Genomic DNA, 21,928 nt, shown 5'->3' on the forward strand with positions numbered 1-21,928 from the left:
CTGTGCACCTTGCTGGGAACGTGGAGAAAGTCCCTCTGCTGGTGACCCTGGTGTGCCCACCTCCACCCACTGCCTGTCTCACAGCCCCAGGAGCACTGCAGGAGGGAGATGGGGTGGCTCTCCAAGCCTTTACTGCAGAGCTGGGCTGCAGCCAGCACTTCTATTTTAAGCCCCACAAAGTGTTTGAGGAGGCGAGTGGTGTGCACAGCTGAGCCTCACAGCCCAACAGGGAGAGGCCCTGCTACCCACGTTCCTGGAAACTTCCCCTTCTCCCTCTAGGGCTGGTACAGGCTCAGGGCAGGTACAGGCTGGCTGGACCAGCTGCTTTTTCCCCTTCCCATTACAGGCAGCAATTGGCTAGTTGAAATTACTGCAAAAATATCTGGGCTGCAGGAATGGGGGTCTAGCCACACACCCCTGCCCCTGTCTGTGTCATGCAGCATTCACCTGCTGTGACCTGGGCTGGCAGCCATCCTGTGAGAGAGCAAGGCTGGGCAGGCTTGGCAGGGCTGTGCAGGCAGGAGTATTTACTCTGTAGGTAGTGACTTCCCTGCTAAGCTCCCAGGGCAGGGAAAAGGGGCCCAGATAGCCTGTGGGATTAGCTGGGCTGAGTGCAGGCAGAGACGAAGCACGGGACAAAGCATCCTTGTGAAAGGCCCCAAACAGCTGAGGCCTCCCCCTCAAGCAGGAGTGAGCCTCACTGCAGGGCCTTCCTCATCTGCTGCTCCCCTGACTCCTCAGCAAGGACCACCCTGCAGAGAGCTCCTTTCCTCCTCTGCCGACGGGTGCTGCAGGACAAGAAAGCTCCCACACTACGCATCTCTTTATCTTTTAATAAAAACCATCACTCGCCCCCCTCTGCTTGTGCTGTGTGTCATTAGGATGCCTGGGAGCCAGCAGCACCCAGGGAGAGCACTGGGCAGGAGGGGTGCTCAGCGCCAGGCTGAGGCTGGGGGCTGCAGTGGCGGGAGCACAGGGCAGCCCTGGGGCTGGCAGAGCCACTTGGCACAGCCTCTTGCTCCTGGAGAGGCAGCCAGCCATGAAATGGTGCTGGCTGAGAGACCATGCCAGAATGGCCCAAGAGGAGGATAAGGGCAGGTTAGGGAGTTTTCTGCCTTTGTCTGGGGCTCACTCTTTCTTCCCGAAGAACTTCTTGAAGACAGATTTGTTCTTGGTGCGAGGGGGGCTGGTGGTTTTGTCCCCTCGTGTGTCCCGGGGGCTCCCTGTTCGGGCCACAAAGGAGTGACAGCGCGCCCGGGGCACGGCTGACCCCTGCTCCCCGATGTACAGCGTGACGGAGTAACTGCTCCCGGCCTCCACCGCCTCCCTGGGCATGGCCAGGGGCGTGATCTTCTGGTAGGTGGCTGCAAGAAGGAGCAGTCAGTGCAAGGGGCAGGGTGCCAGCAGGCCCTGGCAGCCCTCTAGAGCCCTCCCCAAACGGGGGCTGCAGCCAAGGGCACAGGTATGCAGGGCCAGGTGCGTGCTGGAGCAGCATGGCATCTGTCCTCGGCTGTCCGTGGGGACAGAGGCAGTGGTGCCACCTCCTGGCAGTGACAGCGAAATCAGGACTGTACCTGAGGTGAAGGAGTAGGACCTCCTCTTGTTGGCCACCAGCCCATAGTCATCTTCTGGGCAGATGTTGTCCCACAGTCCGGGGGATGTCCTGGGTGACCACTGCTGCTCCCTGTGCCCAGTCCCCTGAGCATTCTCTGAAGCAGGATGGAGACATGTCACAAGGCAAGGCCATCACAGGACACCCCTGTGTCAGCCCCAAAGAGAAGAGGGAAATGTATGACAATCTCAGTATCCCAGGAAGTGAAGTAAATGTTCCTTTCCCCAGGACCCAAGCCCTGGGACTCCTGGCCCAGATACCACCAAGTTCAAGACTGACTGACAGCCTTCAGCCTCCCCCAGCTGTCTCCCATGTACCTCTCTGGACTGGGGAGAGAAGCTGGGGGACAGTGGCAACCCAGCCAGACAGGAAAGTCACCTGCTGCCGCCACAGTCCCATCGACTGGGCCATCCTGGCTGCCCAGAGGCCGCTGCAGTAGTGTGCTTGTGCAGGGTAACACCACAATCTCCTGGCTCGTGGTGGTCGTGACCTGATGATGTCCCTGGAGGTGGGAGGTCCCAGGGCTGGAGACCTTGCCGAAACTGAAAGTAGCAGAGACTTAGCAAACCAGACTGGCCCACCAATGTCCTGCTGGAGCAGCACTCACTGGCAAATGTGGGAGAGAGTCATAAGCACACCCAGCTGGCCAGCTGCTGGCTACTCACCTGCCGGTACTACCAGTGCCCTCGACACGCTGTGCTGCCGCCTGGAAGTAATCCACTTCGGGGAAACCTGGGGCACAGCAAACATCCTGCTGGATGCTGGCAGTGCCCAGCACTCTCACACAGATCCAGCCCCTGAGCCGAGTGCCCAAGCCGCATGGCTGGCTCCTCCAACCTCCTGCTGCTCTTGGTCCTGACAACCAGCCTAGGATTTCATAGCAGGGCTTGAACTCCTCAGGTATGGGTACAGCAACAGGACAGCCTTGGTATTACCAGTCTCCTTGCCTCAAGGGCAAGCAAGGCATTGCCAGGCCCAGAGGATATGGAGGAAGACCAAGGCACAATTATAATTTTCCTGACACGAGGTTTTTGCTGAAGCACCACTGACGTCAGTTGTGCTATTCCTGATTTATAGCTGTGTATGTGGTGTGAAAACAAAGCCTCCAAATCCTGCCTGGCAGAGAACTGCTGTTCCCAAGGCAGGCTAGGAGGATGCATAAATCAGTAAAATGTTGTGCTGCTACTCTTCTGACCCCTCATGTATCAAAGGGCTCAGCGGGGGCTGAACAAACATGGTAACCACATAGAGCTGGGCCCCTGCTCTGCCTGCAAGGGCTGCTTACCTGAGTTTTGCTGCAGTTTGGAGACCCATTCATTCATGAGTGGCTGGGTGGGGGCCCTCAGGAGGTATTCAGAGCCATCCTGCAGCCTGCAGGGAGAGCGGAACAACAATGATGTAGGGTGCAGATATGACAGCCCCCACCAGACCAGAAAAGAGAAGCAGGTGAGGAAGAAGGAAGGAAATCCTCATCTGAGGACTGAGCTGGTCTTGCTGGGGGTGTTGGTATGTTCCTGCCCCAGCAGGCACACACTGGGGAGGGCTGTGGTTACTGCCCTGGACTGGGGACTCACTGAAGCCTGAAGCAGTTGGTCTTCTTGGTGTACTCGGCATCTGGGGTGCAGACGGCCCCGGAGAGGTTCAGGGGAAGGGCCACCACGGAGCTCTGCAGCACAAGGGAAAGAAAGAGCAATAGTGGGGTTTGGATGGCTCTGCCTTCCCTGGCCACGGGGCCCAGAGCCATCACGCTGCTGCCAGCCCCCTCCCCCGTCACCCCAATCTCCCCCGCCGCACCTTGAGGCTGTCCCTGCGGTCCTGGTAGAAGCACAGCGTCTGCCTCATCAGCACGGCGTGGAAGAGGCCCCACGCCCGGCAGCTGGCCTGTGGAACACAAGCAGGGGACAGCTGTGATGCCAACAGCTGTGGAAGAAGACAGATGGTCTCATGCCACTCAAAATGCAGACCAGCCCCTCTGAGGCTCTGCCCTTCCAGAATGGCCAGCAGTACTGCCGTGGTAGTTCCAGGAACATCCCTGACTTCCCTCCATCCCCTGCCATGTCCCAGCACTCCTGTCCCAAAGAAGCCCCACAGCCATGTCTGTACCTTTCTCCCTCCTGTCTGCAATACATGCTTCCTTTCCAGCGTCCCCTCCATCATCTGAAACTCCATTTTACCAGGAAGGACCTGCAAGGACACAGAGGGTGAGCAAAAACTTCTCTGGGGCTGGTGGTGCCGCCTCAGCCTCCACACACGAGGTCTATATGACCTGTCCCTGGTGAGCTAAAGTGGGAGTGGGATGACAATGAGGAACAACCCTCTCCCCTGGGCAGGGGCTCAGTGTCAGCCTTAGGGGTGAAGTGCCACCTTGCTGAGGCTATGTGTTGTGCTGCAGGGACCCCAAATACCACACCTAGCCCTTCCCCACCAGCTGAAGAAAAGGGGCTACTCGAGTAAGGAAGTCCCCCAAAATACAGGTTATGTTTGCTGGAGTGGGTAACCCAGCTGCTGTCCTGGGTATTCCCCAATCCCCTACCTGACCCTGAGGGAGAGTCTCTGGCCTGTGGATCTCACCTTGCTACTCTCTCTCTCCTCTTGCCTGTGCCTCTGCTGATCCCAGGCACTGGAGGCATCCAAGGGGGCTGCAGACACCAGCTCCTCCACGTGGGGGGAAACCCTGAGCCCACTGGGGCTGCCACAGTGCACCACCCCAGGGCTCTTTTCTCCTGACGGGCTCTGGAGCTGCTGGGCAGTGGTGGGAAGGGTGAATTTGGCCACTAGCACGTTGTTGGCTGATGAGAGGATGAGGGGCCCGCCAGCAGTGGTGCTGGGGCTGGGCAAGCTGCCTGCCCTGCTGCCTGGCTGGTGGCTGGCACAGCTGCCTCTGGGTGGGCTCCGTGCCCATCGCTCCTGTGCCCCATCCCAGATGGCCTGCAGCTCCTCCTCCTCTTCCTCAAACTGCCTGTGGGCAGGGTGGCAAACTTCCTTAGTGCCCACTGCAGGGCTCTGAGGCTGTGGAGACCCCAGCGCCCACTCAAAGACAGAGAGCTGGGTGGGGGCGGCAGGGGAAGCTGGGGACCCTCCAGGCTGGCTGCTGCTGGCTTGCTGCTGTGCACAGGCAGGGCTGGGGATGGCTCCAGCCCTGCCTGGGATGCTGGCAGGGGATGATCGAAGCTCCAGCCAAGCGGCTCTGTGATGCCTGGCCCTGCCAGTGGCAGTGGGGCTGTCGTCCTGGCCAAAGTGGGTGGTCAGCTCATCCCCCATACCGGCACGGGACGGCCGGCTCGGCCCCAAGTCCACAAGGTCTCTGCTGGTGCTGCTGGGGTGCTGCGGGTTCCAGTGCTCCTTCCCAGCACGGTGTGCCCTTTGCTGGCTGTAGCTGGGGTTGAAGCTCACCTCCTCGAACCACGTTCCTCGCTCGCTCTTGGGGGACATCCCCGGGCTCTTGCTGGGCTCCTGGGGACCATGCCCACCTTCCTGCCATCCAACTCCATCTGTGCCTGTGGGCTTCCAAGGCCTCACCCCTTGATCCTGCCTGTGCTCCTGCTGCCGTGCTGCAGCCCCTCTGTGGCACCCCAGCACCACCGCATCCCTCGGCAGCTCCAGGCTGAGCACAGAGCCCAGGGAAACACGGGGGCACGTGATTTTCGGGCTGGGGAGGCCGGGGTTCTGAGGGGCTGCCCCGCACTCGGCATCGATGTCCTGCACCAGCGGGTTCCTGACATAGAGGAGCAGCTCCCCCAGCTGGGGCCCAGCAGCAGCTGCCCCCGGCCCCCCCTTCCTCCAGGCACACTTCTGGGGCCACGTGTTGCTGGGGCCGTGGCACTCCTCAGGCGGGGGCCGCAGGGAGCTGTCGCCCATGATGCCCTGCAGGGTGAGCAGCCGGGCCTGCTCCGCCCGGGCCTGCTCCCGCCGCTGCAGGCTGTTGAAGAGACAGCCGGGCCCGGCCTTGGGCAGGGTGTGCGACACGGCCGGCAGCCCCGCGCCGCACGCTGCAGCGCGCCGCTTCGCCGTGCAGCTCTTCCTGGCCTCCACCTGCACCTGAGGAAACACAGGAGAGAGGGGTGATACCCACGGCTGCAGCTTCCACCACCCTGTGCCAACTGCCCCCTTTCCATGCTGCATCTGGGAAACCAGGGAGCTGCAAGGGCAGGCAGACAAAAATGCTCACCAGCAGCACATGCAGTCCTGGGAATGACAGAGCTTCACCTCAGTCCTCTGAGGGCTGCTCCCACATGGGTGCAGGTGGGGTAGTAGAGGCAGACAAGGGAACCTGCCCATGATGGAGTCCCCCAGGTGAGGTATAGCTGGGGTTGACTCTGCCATACAGCTCTTCCCTGGCACTGCTAACCTCCAAGCCATCACTTTTGGGTGGCTACTGAGACAGCAGTCACTGCTGTCCCTGCCCGCCAGCCCTGTATGCTCCAGGCAGTAAAGCAAGGAATGCAAGCGCAGGGACTGAGTGCAGACCCTTCCCCTCCCGTTCCTTGCAGACCCTCTCCTGGGCTTCCACAGCTGGAGCAGGGTGCCCCTGTATCCGTTGGGCTGGATGGCACCCATTACCAAAACCCTCCTGGCAGCCCAGCAGCTCCTCGCCCTGCCTCAGTGCCCTCCAGCCTCTCGGTCCTCCTGCCCTCCCCCTTGGGCTACTGAGCCTGGCTGCCCTTGGGGCTACACACACACAGATCTTTTTGCACAGGCTCTGGAGCAACAAACAGATGTGTGCCCCGACAAATTCCCAGACTCTCAGCCCCAGGGTTACAAGCCAAGCAACCTGGAGTGAGACCCCCACCCCTGCAAGATGTGCACCTCACACAGCCCCAGCTGCCCTTGTCCCCTGCAGCTGGCTACACAAGGAACTGCTGCTGCCCCCCAGCAATGGCGTGGGGAGCCTCTCCCACTGGCCACCAGCTAGCCATACCTCCCACAGCCACCAAAATGATTCGAATGGGGGGCCAAACTGCAGCAAGCCCTGTCTGAGCCCCTCCTCACGTGTCCCAGCCCCCACACTCTGGACCCCACAGCACGCGAAGGGTTTTCCCTCTCCCAGTGGACCACTGCCAACAGGGCACAGTGGCACGGCCAGGAGGGTTGGTGGCAGGCAGGTTCATGCCATGCAGCCACTCTGCCCAGCATGCAGCCTTCCCCGGGACGTTACCTCTTCCACCAGCTGGCGAGGTGGCTTTCTTTTTCGCTTTAAGCTACCCCAAGTGTTTCCTAAAAGCCCCTGGCAACGCTTCCAAAAGGTTTTACAGCCTGAGTGTTTAGCAGCGGGGAGCTGAGCAAGGGGAGAGAAAGAGACACACAGAGAGGACAGAGTGGGCAAGGAGCTGCAGCAGGAGAGCACAGGCAAAGTGGGTGGCGCAAGCCGGCCTCAGCCCTAAGGCATCACGCAGCATCAGCATAGCCAGAGGCCCTCTCCTGAGACTGACAGCCCCAGCAGCTCACCTAGAAATGGCCCAGAGGGGTCTCAGCTTGGGGGTTACCCCGCAGCCCTCACAGCCTCCCAGTCTGCATGGGGCACGGCTCCAGAGAGCTGCCCTGGCTGTGTGGCTGCTCGCCCATGGTGCTGCCAAAGCCACCCACCATCCCCCCGTACCGCTGGCAGTGCCTCCTCGCCCGGCCGCTCGCTGCTGGCCAGCAGCTGGGCCTTCTTCTTCTCGCCCTTCTTGCCGATGCTGAGGATGAGGTTGACCGTCCCCCCAAGACCACAGGGGCCCCGCGGTGGCAGCAGCAGCGTGGAGGTCTCGGCAGGATCCCGGGTGGCAGCCTCCTTGGGGGGTTCTGCATCATGGGGTGTTTTGCTGCTGGGCTCCTCCCAGCTCTGCTCCACTCCTGATGGGGCATCTGAGAGGGGTGATGCGGGTGGGGTGATGGCTGTTTTCTCTGGAAACTTTGGCTCTAATCTTTGCACAGGCTCGAGGAAGGAGCAGGGCACAAACTTCACTGGGCTGTGGATGCTTTCCAGGTGGGGTGGAGAATGTGAGGCATGTTGGTCCTAGGGAAAAGGCAAGAGAAGGAACATGAAGGAAGGGCTGCTGAAGCCAGACATTCCCTTAGGACAGCCTTCCCTTTGCCCTGCCCAAGCCCCAGAGGTATTGGCACACATCCTTCCCCTACTTCTGTACCACTCACTCCATCCAGTGCCTCTGCTACCCTCAGCCTTAAGGCTGGTCATTCTCCCTGACAATCTCAGCATGGCTGGGTACTCACTTGACCGGTGGGGGATGTTCTTGAGAGGCTCTCCGGGTCCCTGCTGACCTCCTGTCTGCTCCCCAGATCCTGCTGATGCCTCTGTGCTCGCCAGCGCACCAGCACCCAGCCCAGCATGCTCTGCAGCTCTTCCAAGCGCTCCTTTATCTGAGGGGAGGAGAGATGCTGGGCAGCCTGCAAGGACACCTGGCCAGGGACACTGACCCTTCCCGGATATCTCACAACAGAGCAGTTAGGAGGTTTTTGGGAGTGGGATACAGTCACAGTGACACCAGCTCAGATCTCACGATCCAAGGGATGCAATTTCTTCCTGCCCTGAGCAGGCCCAGGGGTGCACGGCTGTCCCCATCCCACTTACTGGGGCTCTGCACCCACACCTTGCTCTTTCTTTCATGGTCTGTCCCTAGAAGACTTCGGGGAGTGCTGAGAATTTCCCCCCAACCCTATTTCCCCTGTCCTTACTGTTGCACTGAGGTAGTGCTCCTCAGACACCAGCTGTTGCCCTGCTGCTGCTAGTGCCTCAAACTCCTTGAGTTTCTCTTCGATTCTCCTCTCCAGTTCCTCACACGGAGTCTCTGGGAGACTGGAGTTGCTTGGACTTTCAGAGAAGATCTGAGCCCGCGTGTCCTCCGTCCAGGAGCTGTGAGCACGTGAAAGACAGGCTGAGGAATGACCCAACCCTTTTTCAGCCCTGCAGGCCCCAGGGAAGCCATTCCCATGGTCAAGGATAGCTGGAAGCAGCTCAGTGGGATTGTGGCAAGGCTGTTGGGGCAGGACAAGATGCTGCAGGGCTGCCTCACAACAGACAGCTGTGGTGCAACCCCGCATTCCAGGCTCCCCACTGTCACGCCTGGCTGCAGCTCCAGCACTGCCCACATCCTTGCCAATGCCATGCTCTCACCAGCTCCCCCTCAACCACCACAGAAGCAACCCCAACACTCACTGCCACTTACATCATGGCTAAATAATCCTTGAAGAAGTGCCGGAGCTGGCTGGCCTGCCGCACGCGGAGCCGGGTCTCCCGCAGTTGCTCCTGCAGCCCTGCCCAGGCCCGCAGAGTCTCCTGCAGCTCCCGGCTGACGGGGCACTGCCGAGCGGGGCACAGCTCCTGCAAGCGGGCAGCTGCCCTCTCCAGCTCCTCCAGCTGCCCTTGCAGGGTCTGGGACACTGTATGCTAGAGCACAAGGCAGGAAAGGTTCGAGATGCATCCAACCCCTCTGAACCCAGGCTGGACTCCCCTGCGTTGTGGCATGCAGGGACAGAGGGGAGGATGCTGGTACAAGGCAGCAGAGGTGGGCAAAGCTAGCCTCTGTGGGGAGCACAGGAAGAGCACAGAATTGCCTGGCTTCCCTGCCCTGTGTGCATGAGTTGCTTCCCACCAGTGGGAAGACGAGTGAGGTGCTGGCAGCTGGATGTTGGCACATCCAGCTCTGCCCCTTGCCTGGCCTATGCTATCAGAGGGGAGCAGAACAGGCAGGTCTCAGCTCCACTGGAAATTTCCAGCCCGCCTTGCCAGTGTGCCAAGGCTTACAACACCTGGGCCCCTGGAGGGGGGCCAGTGCCTCACTGGGACAGTCCCAGCCAGCTGGGACACCTCCCAGGCAGTGCTGCTCTGACTCACCTCCATCTCCTGCTGGCAGCTCAGCAAGCCCTGCAGCCCTTGCAGGTCCTTCTCACTCTTCACCATGGTGAAGCTGTTCTCTGCTAAGGCAATGTCTTCAGACAGCGCCTTGGCTCTGCACTGAAGGGCTTCCAGCTGTGGGGATACCTTCGCCACCTGGGTGGGCAGGAGGGGACACAGAGGGAGATTAGCCCCAGGGTGGAAGCCCCTGTGCCACCACACAGCCCCAGCCCACTCCAGCCTGGGGACACCCTGCCATGCAGCTGCAAAAGGGCAGGCACCAGCCATGGGAGAGGCAAGGATACCAGCCTTGCACAGAGCGGTCCCCATGAATCCCAGTGCCCTTGTGTCCCACTGAGGACAGCTGAAGTGCATGCCCTGTCCCAATTAGCTGGCATGTGAATTGAAAATGAACCATCTGGTTCCATGCCCAGGCCCCCCCCCGCTTCCATTCCCTACCAGACGCTCCAGGTTCTCCGTCTCTGCTGCCACCTCCATGACCCGCTCCCGCTCCTTCGCCGCGTCATTCAGCATCTCCACGGCCTCCTGCAGCTCTCCCAAGGGGTGGCTCATGTCCTCACTGCTTGGGGATGTCTCAGCCTGGGCTGAGAGCAGGGGAAAGCACCCCTGCGAGCCACAACGCCCACTCCTTGGCTGAAGGCAGTAGAAACACCAGACATAAGAGATGGAGAGTGACACCCCAGAAAGTTGGGCTGGAGGGGAGCACCCAACAGGGCCCCTTGCCAGCCACAGATCAACCCTTGGTCCAGTCCTAGGTGCTGTGTGATCCCAAGGGATTCCTGGCCACACTGCTCACCGCTGCAAATCCCTGCTGGCTCCGTGCCTCCTCCTCCTGCAGGTCCTGCAGGAACTCAGACAGCACCAGGGAGTCCCGCAGATCTGCTGCCCGGTGCCGCAGGGCTGCCTGCACGTGCGCCAACCTGTGGGGAGAGATGCTCGTCAGAGGTGAGCTTCTGCACCTCCTCAGGGACAGCATCCTCCTCCCCACCCAACCTGGGGACCAGAGAAGAGGCACCTTCCTCCAGGACTCACTTCTCTTCCACCATCTCCACTTTCCTCTGCATCTTCCTTGCCCCCTCATGCTCAGTGGGCGACTCGCCTGCTGCTCCTTCCCGCAGTGCCTGCAGCTTGAGGCCGCACAGCAGGAGCTGCTTCTCCAGCCGGCTCATTTCTTCCAGGTCCTGGCGCAGCTCCACCGGGCTTCTCATGGCAGCTGGTTCCAAGAGCGACCCAGCCACGGCTTGCAGCCACCGCTCAGCCTGGTCCAGCTCCCCCACCAGCCTCAGCGCCTTCAGGGAGAGCAGGGAACCGTCAGCCTGGCTCTGAGCCACCCAGAGGAGGCAGGAGCCATGCTGGCATCCCACTGGGGGTACCCTGGGGGTACCTGGGGCACAGGCGGTGCAGTGGCAGAAGTGTGCCATCTGCAAGGCCAGCCAGAGGCGTCAGTGCTGGCGTTGCAGCTGCAGGCCCCACAGGTGCCCCCAGCCTCACTTGGTGATCCCCAGCCAGCTGCTACAGCTGGAGCATGCCCTGTGCCCAGCCCAGCCCTGACTCCATGTACCTTATCGATTTCTTGCAGCACCACACCATTCTCCTGGTGCTTCCTCTGCAGGTCCTCCCACAACTCCCCCAGTTCCCGCAGCATGGCCTCCACCTGCGGGCTCCCGGGAGGCCTCCCTCGCGCTGGCCCCTCCTGGCAGGGAGGGAGGGCAGTTAGGACGGGCCCCACCTGATGTCCTCCCCCACCTCACATCCAAGCAGGCTCACCAGGAGCGCAGCCCTGGCACTGGGGGCCAGGGGCTCTTGCTGCATCTGTGCTGCCTCCAGGCTCGCCACTGGACACGGGGGGATGCCCATATCCACACTCTCCTTGTATGGGGACAGAGCCTGCCGAGGAGCAGGAGACGTGCTGGGTTAGTGTCCAGACCAGGTGTGTGTGCACAAGCATGCATGCCCCACAAAAAGGGACTCTTGGGGAGACATTACCGCATTCACCACCTGGCAGACGTCCTGCACTTGGGTCTCCAGCTGCTGCATCCCCCACTCAGCCTCTGCCTCTCTCCTCCTCCAGCAGAGAGCAGAGGGACAGTCAGGACTGCAAGGTTCCTCCTTGCACAGGGGAACCCCATCCCTGTCCCCTCTGACTCTGTCCCTCTCCCACAGCCACCTCCACAAAGCTGGTACCTTTTGTTGGCCCCTCCATGAGGGGGCTGTCCTGCTGCTGGCGAGCCAGCGTTGCTCTGATCTCCTTTCTTGTGCTCTGCCATCTTCTCCAGCACATCTTTTGGTACCTGTGGCACAAAGGTTCCCATTCCTCCTTGGCCAGCACAAAGCATACACCTGCTTTGCCCCGGGCCTAGCACTTAGCACCTCCCATAACTGGTGGGACCAGATCCAGGAGTGTTCAGCTTGGAACCTGCCCAACACCTGAACCCCTTTCCCACAGGCTCCCTTGTCTTCTCAAAGCAGAGGAGCTGAAGACACCTGAAGGAAGAGAGTGCTTACCATGCTGCCGAGTCCTCTTGTCCACTTGGCTGCTGCTTCCTTACCCACAGCCCCATGGCTGCCATCGTCTCCTCGAGGCTCAACATTTGGAGCTGCAGCTTTGCCCCCTGGGGAACTGCTTGCCTGTGCTGGAGCCTTACCAGGAGCCTTCCCTGTCCTAGGAAAGGATGGCAAGGGAAACCCAGGGGAGAAGAAGGGTGAAAAGAGACCTTGAGTGGAGCTGGTGCCCCAGAGACAGCCTGCTAGGGGCTTTCCCCAGCCTCTGGCTCCAGTGCTGGGAGGTCAGAGTTGGGACCCTGGTGCTCCTGCCTTGCCATGCTCTACCTCAGCGCCTGCTGCAGCTGCGCCCAGCTTTCCTTGACGTCTCGGTGCTTTGAGGTGACTCGGGCTGCCAGGCTGGGCTGCAAGTTTAGGAGCTGGGACACTGTCACATCCAGCATCTGGAGAAGAGAGAGCAGCTGGGAAGTGGTGGAGACAGGGCTCACGAGGGGTGAACCACCATGGCCATGGGGAGGGTGTGTGATGACAACCAGCCCTCTGGGGGCAGAATAGGCAGTGAGTGCCTATCCCAAGTCCTTGCCTGCACCCAGGGAGACTCCCCCATCCTTCACACAGCCTCAGCCACCCCTGCAGCGCTGGTGGTGGCAGAGCTGACCTGGGAAGGCTCACATTCCCTCTCTGTCAGGATGCTCCCCAGGGCTCAGAGCACGAGGCAGGGTCTTGCACTCACCATCACCTGGCTTGCTATGTCCCTGACATCCCGATCCTGGCATGGCTCGCCCTCTCCTGGCTTCCCTGTACTGCACATGCTGCTCTGCTGTAAGAAGAGGCCACGGTCAGCAGTGGGAGGAGAATAGGGCCCTGCTCCCAGCTCCAGCAGATAGAAACAGTGCAAAGTTGCACTTGCCAACCTGGCTCCCTTTCTCCATCCCCTGGTTCTCTCCCCAAACCCCAGGCAGAGAGTGCTGGGAGCACAGAAGCCTCCAGGCAGGGGACAAGAGTAAGGTGCTGCCCACCAAGTTTCATTCAGGCCATGCAACAGCCCCACATACCAGGGTGAACCTGGCTCCAGTGCAGATACCTTTGCATGGATGGCTCCGAGCAGGATATCTGCTTGCTGGAGGAAGGAGGCCACCTCCAGGGCCAGCTGCAGAGCCTCGTGGTGCTCCTTCAGGGTCCCCTGCAGCCGCAGCCACCTGAGCAGGTGGAAAGGGAGAGGTGAATGGCAGTCTGTGCCTGTCTGGGGAGCTGTGCAGAGCTGGGAGCTGGGAAGCTGGGGAGTCCTGCTTCCCAGTGGGCCAGCTCCTGGTGCCCTGCTCAGCCCTGCTCAGCCCACGTGTCCTCCACTCACGTTTTGTTCAGGTGTTTGCGCCGTGCTGAGACGTTTCTGCTCTCACTTTTGCTTTGTTTCTCCAGCTTCTGGGCGAGGCTGTTCAGCTCCTTGTGCAGACTCTGGAACTGCTGCTCCTCCTAGCATGAGCAGAGAGGAAAGACATCAGCATCCCTCCTCAGGGACCTGTGCCATGCCCCAGCCTCAAGGTATTTGGGGACCCTGACAGGCTGGCAGCCCCCAGCAGCCTCTCACCTGCTTCAAGTCAAGGATGCGGCGGGTGAGCTGGATCTTGTCCGGGCTTTCCTGCAGGAGGGCTGCCAGAGAGGGCTTCTCCTCCTGGGCCAGGCAAGGGTGTGAGAAGGTGGGGGCACAGCCACAAGCCACACTGTCCCCTTCCCTACACCATGCTTCCCATCCCCCAAACCTTGTGCTTGATCCACGCCTCCAGCCGCTCAGCTTTCCTGTTAAAGTCCTGCAGACTCCGCAGCCCCCCCAGGGCTTTGCTCTGGCTGGCAGCTGTCTGCTTCAGGAGCTGCCACTGGTCCTGCAGGGCCAGCAGCTGCCTCCGCACAGCCTCAGCACTGGGGCTTGCCCTCCACATCAGCTGCTCGCCCATCTGTGGGGCCAAGGGACCCACTCAGCATCAGAGCTTCCCAGGGACCCTCTGCTGCAGAGAGCCCAGGTGTGCTGTGGGTAATGGGAAAATGCCACACCATGCCCTGCCTGGCCTCACCTGATTGAGCTTTATCAGCGTGTTCTCAAAATCCTTCATGTCCCGCTGCAAGGTCTGAGCCACCTCCTCCCAGTCCTGGAGGTCACAGCCGTCCTTCAGGTCCCGCAGCTTGCCTCGCACCCAGCTCTCTGCCTGCAACACAGAAAGAGCCACGTGGCTGTGAGCCTCCACCAGAGCCTCAAGGACATGGCTTTGGGCACCCAAGCCCAAACCTTCCCAAAGCTGTGACAGGGACTGGAGTGCACCCTTTCAGCTGACAACCCATTCAACAGGCCAGCTCTGGCACTCAGGACAGCACCTGTGGCAATGGGGGTGTGAAGGTGTGCAGCACCTCATCTCCTCCCAGCATCTGCCTCAGCCCTGCAGGAGAGGCTGGGCTTGCCCAAGCAGGCCAGTCTGCACAGAACAGAACATCCCTGCACAAAGCATCTCTCCTCACCGCTCCCCAGTGCAAGCATCCATGCACTCTTCCCACCATGGCATGGAAGCAGCCCTCCCACCATCTCGGTTCCCACGCTGCTGGGGAGGGACAGGGCCTGCGAGGAGGAGGACGGGGACGGGAGGAGCATGCGCACACGGAGAGGAAGCAGGGCCCTGGTGTGGGCTGACCCCCTCTCCCTGGGGCTCATAGCCAGGGAGAGGCAGCCAAACATGATCTCATGCCACAACCATGGCTTCGCTTGGGCTGGGAGTTCAACCCTCCCTGCTGCGCACCCCACCCCACCCCAGCACTCACATGAGAGGCTGCCACTGGCCCTGCCTCCCGCCTCCCGTGCAGCCCCTTGGGCGAGGGCCCCAGCTGGCCTTACCTGCAGCATCTCCCGGTTGAACTGGGCTATCAGAGGACTCAGGTCAAGGAGAGGGGCTGCTCCCACGTCGCTTCGCCCACTGCATCTTGGTGCTGCAGCAGACTCCTTGCCCCTGGGGCTCTCTTTCTGGGGTGATGACACCGGGGATCCCGCCAGCTGCAGGGAGCAGAGGAGGGGTGGGGGGTGTCAGTGTGCTGCCCCAGGGATCCCTCCCCACCACCTCCCTGGAGCATTTCAGAAACCCAAGTGAAATAGGCCAGCATGCCTTATTCTTGATTTCACTCCTCCACTGACATATTTGGGGTTCTCCTTCAGGGCACTGAGGTACCACTTCCCTCTACCAAGGTCACACTGGTGGCCTTTGCAACCCCAGCAGGGGATTGCTGGGCTGTCCCTCAAGTGGGTCACTCCCTGGGTCATTCCAGGCTGTTGGGATGGCACCCAGCACCTGGACTGGTCCCAGCACCCACACTGGAGATGGATACAGCGCCTGCTGCCCCTCTAGCCGGAGGCAGTGCATCCCTGAAAGGAGCATTCATGTCTGTAGCACCCATTTGGTGTCATGCAGGGGGATGCAGCCAGGGGATGGGATGCAGGGACCATGGGGCAGGGTCCTGGTAAGCCCCACCACTCCTTTGGCAGCACCCAAGACCCCCATCCCTGGTGAGTGGATGGGGGCAGAGTGCACAGCATCTCCCTTGGGATTTGGCCTTGCGGGCAGTCAATGCTGACGAAACCCTCTGTCAGGGTTCCAGCTCTGCCAGGGGTGACAGCAAAGGTCAGCCAATGAAAGTGCTGGCTTTTCTCCAAACTCAGCCCTGGGCCCAGCTGCACATAGCCCTGGGGACAGCACCATCACCCGGGCACTTACTTCCCACCCTTCTGCCCAGGGAAGGGGATCTGACTGCACACTAACTGGTGGCAAACAGGAAACTGAGCATTTTCAGGAGGAACCCAAGGGTGCAGGGCTTGCTGCCTCCTCTCAGCAGGCAGAAATTGCTCCTGGGGACAGCCCTTTCTCCTTGAGAGGGCTGGGTGTGATCTGTCCCACTGGGTCTTAGCTGCCCCCATGCCCACCAGGGAGCAATCTTCCAGGAGCCTTTGGAGCAGTGGGGTTCGGGCAACTGTTTCAGGCTCTCTAAGCACTCTGGCATCTGCTCTGCTGACAGCATGGGACTCACTTTCCAATGCCTGTTCTACTTAACCACAAGAACTACAGAAATCCTCTGTATTTTTCTTTTTTTTTAAATAGCAACACAGATTCTCAGGCCCTCCTGTCACTCTGTGACCTTTAGTTGCTTGACTCAGCCAGGGCTGGAGGAGCCCATAATCTGGCTCCCTTGGAAGCAATAAAACCCCTGGGTGCTGCCTGGGAGGCTGATTCCTTGCCCCTTCATGCCCACCTTGTTCCCACACTCACTGAAAGAGGCAAGGCTCCATCCACAGCTGGGCACACCAGCAGCCTCATTGCTCAGCTCCAGGCTGCACGTCATGCCCCGCTAATGCTGAGGGCAGGGGGACATACCGCATAGAAGGGAGAGCATCTGTCCACTGGAGAGCAGAACACACTGGCCTGAATGCTCCCGGGCTCCTGCTGCTTGTCCTCCACATCCACATCCTTCCTGAGGAAGACCTAGAGGCAGGAAGGCACAGCTGTGAGCCTGGTAGTGCTTAACTGTGCCGGCAGCCAAGGGGACAGAGGAGCATCCCCCACCTCCCCCTGCCCTGGGCCGGAGGCACTGCTGGCAGTACCCAGGCGCTGCTGGGCTGCGCTCCTGCCCATCCCTCCCCACGCATCTAGGCCAGGCTCCTCCAAACAGCACCCACGGCTCCCACCACGTGTTCAGCAAGTGGCAAGAGCTCCTAAGCCTGCTTTGCTCAGTGCCTTCTCCGTTTTAGCTCCCAGTACCCCAAACGCCCTTTTCTCTCCTTGAATTGACTCCAAAACCAGCAGAAACCCATTTAGTGATCACCACTGGTCCCTGGTCATCTCAAGATGTTCAGAGTGAGCCTCCCCTGCCCTCTTCCAGAACAGTAGGGCAGGGGCATGAGGGCACAGGATGATGTTAACTTCAACATCATGAACTTGAATCCTCTCAGCTGCTGATCCCTGATCTCAGCTAGCTGGGAGATGAGTTAAGTGGGCAGCCGGCTTGCAGGGAAGGGCTTCCAAAGGACAGGGGTGAGGGTGGAAGCAGGAGAGGCAGGAGGAAGGAAGTCCAGGAACTGCAGCCAGGCACAGAGAGGATGTCCAGGATGAACTCCACATTACCTTATCCTTGATGCAGCACAGCCCCAGGAGGAGGGGTGCGTGGGATTGTTTGGATCATGCCCAAGGGCATTAAGCCTCATCCTCTACAGATGGATCTTTTCTTGGGCTGTTGGATATAACAGGCTAATTTAGAGACCTCCTTCCACTCCCTTCCTGGGGCCACCTTGCTACCTTGGATGGTAACAGCTATCCAAGCAGGCACAGGGCAACAGAAACAGGGTGGTGGACAGCGTGTGCTGCCCTGAGAACCCCTCCTCTGAGATCGCTGCAAACTGGGTGCTGGATCAGCCAGAGCCAGCCTACCACTGCTCAGGCCACTCCAAACTGAGGACATTGTCCAACGGAAATGAACTTAGACAAATCAGAACTCCCTCCCTGCACAGAACATGGCTTCCCACCATTTTTCCAGGACTGCAGAGGAGTCCTGACACGAACAACAGCCCCCAGCATAGAGCTGCTGCCACCAAAAAGGCCGAGAGCCCTACAAACAGCCCAACACCTCTATAACCCCTAGGAGAACAGCACCACTGGACCTTTCCAAGGGCCTGCAAAGCTTGGCCCGTGGCTGCAAAGGTCAGACCACTGCCACATGCCACAGCATCCCATCCCAAGTAGGAAAAACAGCCAGGGTACAAGGTTGAATCACAGCCCAGCAGGCACAGTGAGAACTCAGCAGGATGGTATCAGAAGGGGAAGGCAACTCCTTGCCTGACTACGGGGCTGAGAAGTTTGGATGCATATTTAGGGAATGATAGGGAGCTAAATGTGAAGTGCCTGTGAGGCATAAGACCCTAGAAGGTCCTATGCAGTAACATCTCACGCTGGCCCCCAGGGCTCAGCTGTGGGAGACAAGCCTGCAGGTGACACGGGAGCTTTATTTAAAGTCCCTGTCTCACGATCCGTCAGCCGCAGGAAAACAGAGCTGCCAGCACAACGATGACTTCATCCTTCCCGCAGAGCTGCTCCGCCGGGACTACCCCCCCTCCTCGGTCCCTCTGGCTGGAGCTGGGTCCTCGATCCGGCAAAACAACAAACTCTCTCAGCAGCTGAAGTCTGGGAGAAGGAGCTGTGCCTGCCCCAGCATCCATGAGGTGCTGTGCTAAACGCTGCCTAGCAGGACCCCAGGCTCCTGACATGAGCAGAGCCACACGTGAAACGAGTGCAGCAGCCTCAGCTGCCGCCTCTGCAAACACTTCTTTCCCCCTCTAAAGGCAAAATTAACACGGCACATATGCTTGCCGCATTCCCATAGCACAGGCGTCGGTAACTTCCCACGATCAGGACGAGCGAGGCCAGACCCTCCTGGGCAGCATTGTGCTCATCCCGGAGGAGCCCCACATTCTACGGGGCAGGAGTGAAGGGCAAACCCAAGGCTGCGGGGCACTCTTGGGAAAGCACTACCTTGCTCTGTATGGGACATAATGTCCCTCCTCTCCTCCAGCTGCCATCCCACATGTTTTCCCCTGCCCCCCAGCTCCCTCTTTCCCTCTCAAAGCTCCATCTTGCAGCTTGCCCACCTCTTTCAGCCCCACACGCTCATGCTGGGCAGGGAGGAGGGGCCGATGCTGGCAGCTTCCCGAGAGTCCCACACCACCGTGCCCAGCCCGTGTCCCTACCTTATATGAAAGAGGGGAGCCCTCCCGCCGATGCCCTTTGGGCTGCGCAGGCTCCGGCCGCCCAGCGAGGAGCTGCCTGCGTGCCGGAGGAAGCGGCACCTCTTACGAGGCTGTGCCTGGCCTTTATTGGCAATGAAGATGAGGGTTTTGGCAGTGGGCTGCGCGGCTCTCCCTAGCACTATCCTGCCGGGAAAGCAGCTGTTGCAGGTCGGGGTTAAATCCCAAGGAGTTCCTGCCTGCTCTTGCCAGAAACTGCGACGTCTCCGGGATGCCTTCCGCCCCATCCCACCCTCACAGGGGGTCTCCCGGGCTCTGGCACTGTTGAATTCGTACCTCGGCGCCTGCTAGCGCTCAGACTTGGAGGGCGGGGTGCCGAGAGCCCTGGGTCCTGCTCTAGCCTTGTCCCAGCTTTGCCTGGCTGTGTGGCCCTTCATGAGTCACTTCCCTTCTCCCAGCCTCCGTTTCCCCTCTGGTAAACGAGAGAGTGAGTTCGCAGCTCCCCGCACTCAGCTGCACCATCACAGGCATCTCGAAAGCGGAGCCCCCATAGCCGGGCTCTAGGGCAGGGCTTTTCTGGCTCATCTCAGCCCCGGGGAAAGATCATCTCCGCTCGCCCGCCAAGACTTCCTGCCCTCCAGCCTGATGGGACAGAGAAGTGCGTGGGGGGCACATGGGAGGAAAAACTACTGCCCCAGGAGCCCTGCAACGACTGCTACCTGGACGGATGGGGATAAGGCAACAGGGATGGGCGCAGCCTCCCCGGGACCTGTCCATCCCTTGGCGGCGAGGAACGGGGAACTGCAGGGAAGACGGGGCGAGAGCAGGGCACAGGCTACCGGGATCGCTTACCTTGAACTGAGCTTTCCCTGTCCTGCTGTTGTTGTTGTTGTGGTTCCTCTCGCCGCCGGCGCGGGCAGGATCCCCGCGTCCCCCTGTGTCTCCCGTGCCAGCGTCCCCGTACCAGTTGGACAGCGTGATCTTCTTAATGGAGCGGGCTAGGGAGCTGCGGTTCAGCCGGTCCTCGTCGGTGCCCCCGTCCTCCCCGGGGCTGGGGCTGCGGGGCTGCCCCGCGGGGGCGGCGGGGCCGGCCCGGGCGTGGGCCAGGTAGAGGGAGATGCGCTCGTTGATGCTGCGGCGGAGGCCGCGGTGGCTGTCCAGCGCGGAGGCGAGGGCGATGCCGGGACAGGCTTCTCCGGGGAAGTCCGCGGCACACTTGGGCAGCGAGAGCCTGGTGCTGATGGTGAAGGGCTGCACCTTCCTCGCCGTGCTGCCCGACATGCTCGCTGCGGGCAGTGGGGGTCCCGGCCCGGGCACCGTGGGGAGAAGCGGCAGCGTGGGGCCCCCGCCGCCCGGGAGAGCGGGCGATGGAGACCGCCCGGGCAGCGCCGGCTCCTTCCCCGGGGCGGGCGGGGGCGTTCAGCGGCGGGGCGGCCCCGCGGCGGGGCGCAGCGGGGCGGGGGGCGGCCCGGCAACCATGGCCGCAGCGGCGACACTCGGGCAGCCGTCCGGCCTCGGCTGCCTGGGCGGGCCCTCCGCCCCCGCCGGGGCGCGTCCCCTCCCCTGCCCGGTCCCTCCTCCCGCGGCGGGCCGGGCAGGCGGGAGGAGCGGCCGCGCCTTGCCGGGTCCCTCCCGTCCCGTCCGTGCCCGTGGCCGGCCGGGTTCAGTCGTCCGCCTTCTTGCGCAGGTTGAGGAGGCAGAGCAGGCAGGTGAGCAGGGCCTGGCGGCTCTCCCGGGAGCGCAGCCGGCGCCCCAGGCGGCGGAGCGGCGGCAGCAGGCGCCGGCGGGCCAGCGGCAGCAGGCGGGCGAGCAGGGCGCGCAGCAGCGGGGCGGCCAGCGGCGGGGCGGGCATGCTGCCCCCGAGCCTGCGGGCACAGCCTCACACCCCCGGGCGGCCTGCAGTAGCCGGGGTGCTCGGCAGCTCCTCACGTTTTGGAACGTCTGAGCTGAGCGGGATGTTGGGGGGTCCGCACCCCCTGAGAGCGGTGCCCCCTCCCTGGGGCAGGCTCGAGGGAGAAGCACTGGAGGGGGCTCCTTCCCGCCTCTTGCCCGGGTCACTCTTACCCTCTTTGGGATCCTTCCTGCTCCGGGACGCCACTCAGCTCTTTCTCCCGGAGCAGCCTGGATTGCTCAGCTTCCCCGGCGTGAACCTGCCACCGGCCCAAATGGCAGGAGCAGCTCCAGAGCAAGGGACAACAAAAGCCCCCAGCTGTTCATTTAAATGCCCCCTCCTCCCAGGCCCGACACACGCTCCCTGAAAGTGATACTGCTTCGCAGCCCCATTTGTCAGGGTGTAGGGAGAGAAGGGGGGCGAGGGAGCATCAGCATCTGCCCACCACAGAAATGTGGGCTGGCAGGGTGGGGTTCTGTTTCGCTACAAGGCTTTGCCATAGCCCTTGAGCAGGCAGCTGAGTCCAAAATATGCTTGCCTGTCATTCCCTGCCAGTGCAAACAATTGTCACCCTGCTCCCATAAGGGCCAGGAATGCAGACCAGGTGAGCCAACAAGGAGAGTGGGCACGGGATGGCCCAAGGTGTAATACACTGAGGAGCAGTTGGGTATTCCCCTGAGAAAGAGCTTTGACTTGGCTCCATGAGTGGCTCAAGAGCAGGATGTTAAGGAGTGTCCTGCACTTTCCAGCTGTCTTCCAGTGTTCCCAAGCTGAGTTAGCTTGGGGCAAGCAGCCTGGGGAGGACAAGCTAGCCAGAGTGAGGGTGCAGGCAGGAAGGTCCATGGTCATGTCTGTGCCCTTCTGCTTCCCTTCTGTGCCGAACCTTTGTTTTGTTCCTGCTGGATATCTGTCTTCATTTCCTCCACTTGTTCCCTTCCAAAACTCTGCCAAGGCCCTACTTAAGAAGAATTTGGGAGAATGAACAGATATGAGGGACCAAAATCTGCTGCTCCATTTCCCTGCCTTGCCCAGTAAGTCCCATACAAGGGTGGTTAGTTCAGCCAGGGTGACCTTTTCCAGCCCCACGGATTCTTCCAGGGAGCCAGCCATGGATGAGGAAAGCAGGCTGGCAATGCCTCAGCGCAGGGACGCCATGTGCTGAAAGCAGGAGCAGCTCCCTGATGGCCCCAGAGCTTCCAGGGCCGGGGTTGACGTCAGCCCCTCGGGACTGGCCTCCCGGAGGCTCCCGGGCTCTGGCTGTGCTGGGCCAGAGGCCGCTGCAGGCGCGGGGCTCTGCTGTAGCTGCCG

At 61.1% G+C, this 21,928-nt stretch overlaps 1 protein-coding gene across 6 annotated transcripts; it reads right to left on the bottom strand.

Moving 5' to 3' along the window:
- Window positions 1-819: 819 nt before the first annotated feature.
- On the bottom strand, window positions 820-20,145 carry LOC134547218 (spectrin beta chain, non-erythrocytic 2-like). Of its 6 annotated transcripts, none has more exons than XM_063390903.1 (32): window positions 19,582-20,145; window positions 16,370-16,477; window positions 14,845-15,000; window positions 14,036-14,167; window positions 13,727-13,918; window positions 13,555-13,638; window positions 13,321-13,439; window positions 13,051-13,165; window positions 12,700-12,783; window positions 12,294-12,409; window positions 11,970-12,126; window positions 11,648-11,755; window positions 11,451-11,531; window positions 11,232-11,351; window positions 11,026-11,157; window positions 10,497-10,753; window positions 10,261-10,384; window positions 9,903-10,097; window positions 9,444-9,599; window positions 8,776-8,996; window positions 8,285-8,462; window positions 7,823-7,969; window positions 7,209-7,607; window positions 4,184-5,650; window positions 3,716-3,796; window positions 3,407-3,493; window positions 3,187-3,278; window positions 2,898-2,983; window positions 2,278-2,344; window positions 1,991-2,154; window positions 1,575-1,709; window positions 820-1,364 (listed from the first exon to the last, which is right to left on the bottom strand). In XM_063390903.1, exons 1-32 carry the CDS (start codon window positions 20,008-20,010, stop codon window positions 1,129-1,131), a joined length of 6,225 nt encoding a protein of 2,074 aa, XP_063246973.1. In that variant the 5' UTR covers window positions 20,011-20,145; the 3' UTR covers window positions 820-1,128. The 6 variants fall into 6 exon arrangements, with proteins under 6 accessions (XP_063246973.1, XP_063246976.1, XP_063246974.1 ...); XM_063390906.1 differs by having other exon boundaries at window positions 11,463-11,526; window positions 11,649-11,755; window positions 12,700-12,786; XM_063390904.1 differs by having other exon boundaries at window positions 11,451-11,526; window positions 11,649-11,755; window positions 12,700-12,786.
- Window positions 20,146-21,928: the final 1,783 nt, after the last annotated feature.

Source organism: Prinia subflava, chromosome 2 (assembly GCF_021018805.1).
Source record: "Prinia subflava isolate CZ2003 ecotype Zambia chromosome 2, Cam_Psub_1.2, whole genome shotgun sequence".
NCBI classification, from domain to species: Eukaryota; Metazoa; Chordata; class Aves; order Passeriformes; family Cisticolidae; genus Prinia; species Prinia subflava.